The sequence below is a fragment of the Octodon degus genome, unplaced genomic scaffold (genome assembly GCF_000260255.1).
Source record: "Octodon degus isolate 3935 unplaced genomic scaffold, OctDeg1.0 scaffold00026, whole genome shotgun sequence".
In the NCBI taxonomy this organism is placed as follows: Eukaryota; Metazoa; Chordata; class Mammalia; order Rodentia; family Octodontidae; genus Octodon; species Octodon degus.
The window spans coordinates 7424980-7432651 of NW_004524602.1; the positions used below are offsets into that span (position 1 = coordinate 7424980).

The 7672-nt window shown below is 54.5% G+C and overlaps 1 protein-coding gene across 3 annotated transcripts in view; it reads right to left on the reverse strand.

Annotated features, from left to right (window-relative positions):
* Paqr5 (progestin and adipoQ receptor family member 5) overlaps nucleotides 1–7672 on the reverse strand; it is a 41306-nt gene that overhangs the window by 7007 nt on the left and 26627 nt on the right. For 2 of the 3 annotated variants that reach the window (XM_023712533.1, XM_004628781.2), the window contains exons 3-4: nucleotides 2805–2932; nucleotides 749–954 (exon numbers count right to left, since the gene is read on the reverse strand). In XM_023712533.1, coding sequence (XP_023568301.1) covers nucleotides 749–954; nucleotides 2805–2932 — 334 coding nt within the window. Of the gene's footprint in view, nucleotides 1–748; nucleotides 955–2804; nucleotides 2933–3092; nucleotides 3242–7672 lie in introns of those variants that run through there. The other variant, XM_023712534.1, reaches the window with a different exon arrangement.

Below are 7672 nucleotides of genomic sequence, written 5' to 3' on the forward strand. Positions count from 1 at the left end.
GGATAAGTAAGTGGGTGGATGGATGGGTGGGTGTGTGGGTGGATGGATGGATGGATGGATAGGTGGGTGGGTGGATGGCAGGATAGATGGATAAATGGATATATGGGTAGATGAATGGACAGGTGGGTGGATGGATGGATGGATGAATACCCACAAGCAGAGGGGAGCGGAGGAGAGGATATAGGGAAAGGGGACATGCTGGGTAAAGAAAGACAGGACCTGGGAACCCACGCTCAACTTCAGCTCAATTCCTGTGGCACTCTGAGCAGCTGAGCTTGGTGACCACACCCTTGGCAGTCTTGCTGTGCTATGCCTGCCCAGCCTGGCCTGCTCAGGCTGACCTAGACAGTCCAGAGCCATGGTGAGCTGAACCATCAAACCCAAGCACCATTACAAGTTGAAGTACAGAAATCTACAACTAGGAAACTCGCATTAAGCAACGTCCTAAGCCCTCAGCACACACTTCCTGTCCTGCTCCAGTGGAACTGCTTCTCAATGGCTTGTCCATCTCCCCGCCCAATCTGCACACCACCATGTCACACAGGAGCTGAAGTGGGCTGTGGAGGAGCATTATAAACACTGCCTATATGGACGGGGTCCCCAGATGGCCAGGTGCTGGCACTGGACCTTACAAAACCCTCTCCGGGCACCTAGACCAGGCTCTGACCTCCCCCGACTCCCTGAAAACTTTCCAACATCCTGCTGGGATCCCAGCTGTACGTGTGTGGGTGCCACATGGGCCACGTACCCAAGCTGAAGAGATTGACTGCGCCATAGTCCAGGAAGTAGCAGATGTGCCGGGCATTCTTAGACATGGAACTGAAGGTGTGCGCGCAGCTGGATGCCAGGGGATACACACAGCTGGTCCACATGTACACAAGCATGGGCCACGAGTAGCTGTCATTCTGGACATCTGTCACGTACAGTGCAGTCACAAACCTCCATGCAAAGAACCTGAAACAGCGTGGACCACATGGCCCCCTTAGACACCTTATCCAATTCTTTGCAAGTCTTTGTTTTAGGGAAACAGCACATGCCAGGGAGGTACGAATCACTCCTACAGCAGGGTGCGCGTGAGTGATGCCCCAGCTTCTCTTGCATACCTCTGAGGATGGGGGCTCACCACCTCCCGCGGCAAGCCTGAATGTTAGGAAGGGCAGGAATAACACACAGCTGTCACATCGGCCTGTCACCCGTGGGTCAGGTTCCTCCTGCACAGCCCCCAAAAGTGTGGATTAAACCCACTGGCTATGCTTGCTGGTTTTCTCCTCCTGCCCAGCAGGGAGCTTTAGCAAAGTTAACTGTTTTGAGCTTTGTTTTTATTCCATCTCAAGAGGGTCCCATGGGCCCTTTTCTTTAAGGTGTCCTGGGGCACACTTGCTGGCCCCCTTCCAGCACTCTGCGTTGATTAGCCTGAGGTGTCTGAGAGCCCAGCCCATGTGGGGGAGCCGTTACAGTGTAGGGGGCCTCCTTGGGGTCACTGTAAAATAGCTGCAAAGGCGCCCCCACAGGATCTATGCAAGGCCCCGAGGACCCCACACTGTGAAGCGGCACCAATCTCAAACCAACCTGAGCCAACCTTGCTCTATCTACAAATCAGAGCACCTTGGACTCCTGGAAGAGCTCAGGACAGCACAGGAGCAGGCTATGTCATCCCAGGAACCCCAGGCAGGAGAACTGGGCACCCATCTGCCCCCTTCCGCAATGTAAGTTTAGTACCACGAAGCCTTTTTACAAGTAAAAACGTTAACAGGACAAGTAGCCTCCTTGGCAGGACCTTGCTGTCCCCTTGCCCAGGCTGTAGGCCCCTGGGCTGTCTGGTTTCCTTATAGGTCACCCTCCTCCCCCTCTAGCACTCCAGGAAGGAGTTTTCTTGGCCATCCATGGGGGGGCTGCAGGCCCCGGCGGCCTCTGCTTCTGGTCCCAGCTGTGTTTTTCGACTTCCGGTCAGGCTGGCCGGCTGCTCCACGCACTCGGCATCCTTTCAGCTGTGTCTCCAATGATCTTCAGGGCCCAAATGGCCTTCACCCCCCACCCAGCTCTGATACTCAGCTGCCCCACCCTATCTGTGGGTTCCACATCCTCGGACTCAAACCACCACAGATCAGAATAGGCGAGAGCTAAAGCTGCATCCATACGGAGCGTGTCCACTTTCCCTCCCCTGCTCCCCAAGCCACACCACACGACAGCTATGAGCCAAGGGTTATACCATCCCAGGATGCTTCAGCAACCTAGGGAAGGTTTAAAGTAGGTAGAGGCTGTGTGTAGGAGACACAAAGAGCCCACAGTGGTCTGCATGAAGGCATATTCGCGGTTGTTGGTACTGTCCCCAGGGAAACAGGGCCACCTGTGCATGACACGGGACCGTGGCCCCGTCCCAGCTCCTTACTCCTCAGGTTAGCTGGGTGTGTGACCAGGGTGTGCTGTCTTTGCTACCACTTCTCCCCGTCCTCACAGCCACCCTGGGAACATGACACCAATGGCACCTGCTTCACAGTGGCAAAGTGCGAAGCTCAGGAGGAACAAGTGACTTGCCTGAGCTAGTGACAGTTTACTCAGGGGTCCCTCAAAGCCTCCATGACCGAAGGAGTCGGAGGTGCGTGCTCAGGGGCCTCCACCATGACTCGTGCCCTAGGCCCATTCTGGGCAGACCCAGCCTCTCCCCCTCTACACACATTCACCAGCCCCACAGGAGGGCACACCCCAGCCCCAGCGCCCATCACTTCGGGCCCTCACATCCCCTGCTGTGCTTTAAAGAGCCCATAGGCCCCTGGAGTCCTGAATGGCCAGGGGGCAGGAGGTACCAGAAGGGCAGCAAGTGGGTCCAGATGTTGAGAGTCTCATTGGTCATTTGAAAAAGGCTGAGCAGACAGGCAGTGGCCGAGCTCTGTGGATGCCGGTAGCCGAAGACGATGCCCCGCTCGCGGAAGGCCTGGGGAAGAAAGACAGAGTCTCAGCTGACATCTGGCCACCAGCCAGGCTCCTGGCAGCCAGCCCTGTGATCTTGACCGAGCCCCTCTCGCCCTCCTCCCTGCCAAGGCTGAGCCCCTGCACTCCTTCACCCCTCCCCCAAGAATGCCACATGCACTCACTCTTGGCATGAATGTCGCCCAAAGGTCCGATTTTGCCTTCTCTGCCTGGGACCCGCAGCCTGGTCTTCAGGCGCCTTTGTGGTTGGCCAACATAAGTGCTGTTGTCTGAGCCCACAGGGCCCAGAATCAGGACTGTGGCAGCACCCGTAGCACCAGGGAGTCCACCCGGGTGCTTCACAAAGGCCTTTGATGATGCAGGCTGTGATGCTCCAGGCCCGTACCACCACGCCCAGATGGCCCTGGACAGGCGCCCCAGAACCACGGAGCACCAGCCTGTGGGGACTGCAGTACATCCAGTAAAAAACGCTAACTGCGCTAGGAATGGGGTGCGTGCCTAGGACCCCAGCACTCTGGGAGGCTGAGGCAGGAGGACTGCAAGTCGGAGCCCAGCCTGAGCAACTTTGAGACTGCCTCCAAATAGAAAGGAGGGAGGCAGCAGCTCAGTTGGTTTAATTCACAGTGCTGTTAAAAAAACAAAAAACCCAAGCAGCCACGAGGATGACAAGGCAAGAGCTCAGGATGCAGGAATAAACGAAGACAGGTGGAATCTCAGTGCTAGTCCTGCCATGAGAACTCAGGGGATGCAAGCGTTCTGAATGCAGCAGAGGCCGGAAGGAACACAGAAAAGCCAGTGGAACTCAGCATAGTTGTAGGATTCCAGGAGCCTATTTTCTCTTTGTATTGACTGAGACTGTATTTGGAGGGGGAGATACTGGGGACAGAACCCAGGGCCTCAGACACGCTAGCCAGTGCCCTACCGCTGAGCTACACCCTCCTTTTACATTCCATGAGACAACATTTCATTAAAGAGCAGGGGTGGGCCTCAAGCCTGTGACCCTCCTGCCTCAACCTCCCTGGTTGCTAGGATTAGAGTTGTGTGGCACCAGCCTGGCTTCTAGGGTTCTCAGTCTTGGCACTGCCAACATTTCAAGTCATGAAAGTCTTTGTTGTGGGTGCCGGCCCATGCGTGGCTTCGAGGCATGCACACCCTGTACCCACCAGGTGCCCAGAGCCCACAGCGTGCCCCAGCACATCCCATGCAAAAGGGCCCCAGACACTTCCTGAGCCCTCTGGAGGCCATACCTCCTCCCATGAAGAACCAAAGGGGGCCGGAGAGATAGCTCAGTAGAATAAGCGCTTGCCTGGCAAGCGCAAGGGTTTGAGTTCAATCCCCGGTTCTACAAAAAAACCCCAATGAATGGCTTAGATGAGTGAGGCCTTGAAAGGTAAATTACATCCTTGAAAGGTAAATTACATGTGAGTTGACTGAAGAAATGGTAACATTAGTCACTGCGGCTTCTTTCCCTTTATTTTGTGGAGGGAGGAGGGGAGGGAAAGCTGGGGAGACCCCAGCTTTGCCCTGCTTCTCACTTGCATCACCAACTTCTCTCTCAAGACAGAGGGGCTTCATTTAAAAATATGCAGTACGGCCATGTGTGGTGGCACATGCCAATAATCCAGCACACAGGAGGCCGAGGCAGCAGCCGCGGATCTTAGCTACTGAAGAGGCCAGCCTGGGGTTCACAGTGAGTTCAGGGCCACCCTACACTACAAAACAGATCAAGTCGATATGACAAGCTGGGAATATGGTTCCGTGGTAGAGCACGGGCTTAGCATGCCTGAGGCTCTGCGTTCAAATCTTAGCACTGCAACCAGAAAACAGGCAGCAAGAAGTTCCAGGAAGAAATACTATCTGAGAAATCTCTCTCTCTCTCTCTCTCTCTCTCTCTCTCTCTCTCTCTCTCTCTCCTCTCTCTCTCTCTGTGTGTCTCAGCCTGCCCTGGGGGCAGAGCTGGCATGGCCTGTGGTGCTGGGATTGAACTGCAGTCCCTGCGCTCACCTAAGCTTGTCTAAGCAGGCGCTTTAGTCTGCTGAGCTATCAGCTGCAGATCTTAGTTAGCTACTGAAGAGATTTCTTCCAGTTTTTCATTCACTACTGAATTATGCTGATGTCCTGGGTTATGGTGGGGAGACTCCCAGAATCTGTGGAAGGAGAACAAGATTGCACTGTCCTCCTGTCCCCAATCTAAGCCTCTGTGTATGGAAGCAGACTGCCAGCACTTGGTCCCACTGCTGCTGAGGAAAAGTGACAGCTCTCTCCTCGCCACTCTGGCCTTTGGGATTGCTTTGCATGGAGCAGATCTTCATAGAAAGACCTCATGTGACATCCATTGCAACAGCAAGGGGGACATCTGTGAATAGCTCTGCATCACAAACACCCTGACCCAGGCCACCCACCGTGATCTGTATGCCCCACAGCCCGGCCTCGTCTCCCGCACCCCAGTCCACCGCCACTGCTCATTTGCACGGTGGAATTGATTTTCAGGACTCTGTTTTGTACCTCCCGTCACAGGGCAGGCAATTTAGAGTGAAATGAAATCAAATCAGATCACAGCAGGCCCTATTTAGGAGGGAGCAGCCACAGGTGCGTGGGATGGACAGGCACAGCTGTGAGGCTTCCCTTTTGTGGCCAACGCGGGCTCAGCATGTGGGTGGCTTCCTGGTGGGTAAGTCCTCTGAGTATCTGCGAGCTGATGTCTGAGATTCCACGGGGAAGGGTTAAACCTTTCGATGATTCCAGTTATTAAGCTGCATATTGCCTCGGAGGAACTAAATGAGCCAGTGGTAAAGAAGAGTGGGTTCTACGGCACATGGGCAGGGGCGTGGGGTGGGCAGGCGCTGTCAGTGCCCTTGGCATTTCTCGTGCACGGCTCACGGCATCCACAACTACCCAGAAAGCAGAACTCTCTGTGTGCCTCAGCTGGCCTTGAACTGGAGCTGCCTCAGCCGCCAGACAAGCATGTGCTGTCGCACTGGGGCTGAGAAGGAATCTGGGCTCACAGAGATGCCCTGACTGCGTGCATAAAGACAGGACTATGTGAAGATGCAGAAAGATGGTGGCTATCGGGGACGGAGGGTCAGAGGCCTCCGAGGGACCCGAGCCTGCCAAAACCTTCCCACCGCTGCAAACGAAATGCTCAGCACCTACAACTTACAGGAGGGGTTTTCTTGGCTCATGGTTCATGCTTGCCTGGCTCCTGGAGAGCAATCGGAACCCAATGCAGCCAGAAAGCAGAGAGGAGGAGGAGCCAGGAGGGACCCCACCCACCCAGGCCCCGCCCCCAGGGACCCGCCTCCATACAGGCCCCGCCTCCTGGCCAGGCAGTCAGCCCTGAACTCATCCTTCAATGGAGTGAATCCACAGACGACCACAGCTCCCCCATCACCCCTTCTTTCAAAGCCAGTGCCATTTTCAACCTTCCTCTGCAGGTATCTGCCTGTCACCTGAGGTCATATTGTGCTTGGTGGCTGGTGCGAGTCTGCACTCCTCACCAGCTCCTAAGCCGGATCCTCCCTTTGCAGTCACCTTTCCTCCCAGAATGCAGTTCATTTGCTCCCAGGGGGGAGGCTGGTAGGCACCTGCACGCAGGGGGCAGTCAGTGAGAGGCCACCAGGTTGGCTTTGAGCCTGGAGAAAGTGACTGATGGGCCAGCAACAGGGGCAGCTTCTAGAAGCTAGACAAGGCAGGGCATAGGTTCTACCCCGCAGTCTCCACGAATACAATAATTTCAGCCAATCCAGACCCAGGTCAGACTTGTAATCTACAGACCTGTAAAAGAATGAATTGTTGTTTTGTTTTTGTAGTACCGAGGATCAAATCCAGGGCCTTGCATGTGCTACAAAAGAGCTGTACCACCGCGCCACATCTCCAGCCCAAACATAAATTGGTGGTGGCGGCGGCTGTGGTTGTCACTAGGGGTCAAACCCAGGACCTTGGAGGCAAGCGCTCCTCCACTGAGCTACACACTCAGTTGTCCCTGACTCCATGACGTGAAGGCGCACAGGTTTATTCTGGCTCACAGTTTGTTCAGTCCATGTTCGGCTGGCTCCGAGGCAGGCCAGCAAGGCAGAGGAGAGATCCTCAAAGCAAGGCGCACAAGAAGCAGTGAAGAGAAGGGAGGAGCCAGGAGAAAGAAGAGCCCTTCTAGGCCAGGCCTCGGGCCGCCTCTTTAACAGCGAGTCTGCGATGGGCCCCATCACGCGTCACCTTCCCAAGCCTCCCCTTGTGATTGCAGGAGCCTCTTGGGGGACATTGAGATTTAAACCATAACAACCAGTGGCAGAAAATTAATACAAAGTGAGACTCTGACCAAAATTCCCAAAACATTCTTGGCACTGGGCAGGGATAGCGTATAGTGTGAACTGCTTCTGAGTGAAGCGACAGTTTTCACTGAAACAATTTGAAAATCATGTGCCCCGCTCCCCGGGTCTCCCCAGTGGGAAACATCTTGCTAAAATGTGACTCTAATGACACTCTAATTCACACAATGAGAATACTGAATTTGTGCCCATAACGTGGAGATTTCATTTAGACAAAGTGCATGATAGAGGAAAGAAATCAGTGCAACACGGATCCTCAGACAACAACAGTTTCCATTTCGGCTGGGAAATGACATTAATTTTTTTTTTTTTTTTTTTTTTTTTTTTTTTTTTTTTTGCGGAACTGGGGATTGAACTCAGGCCCTTGCACTTGCCAGGTAAGCGCTTATTCCACTGAGCCATCTCCCCGGCCCCAACAT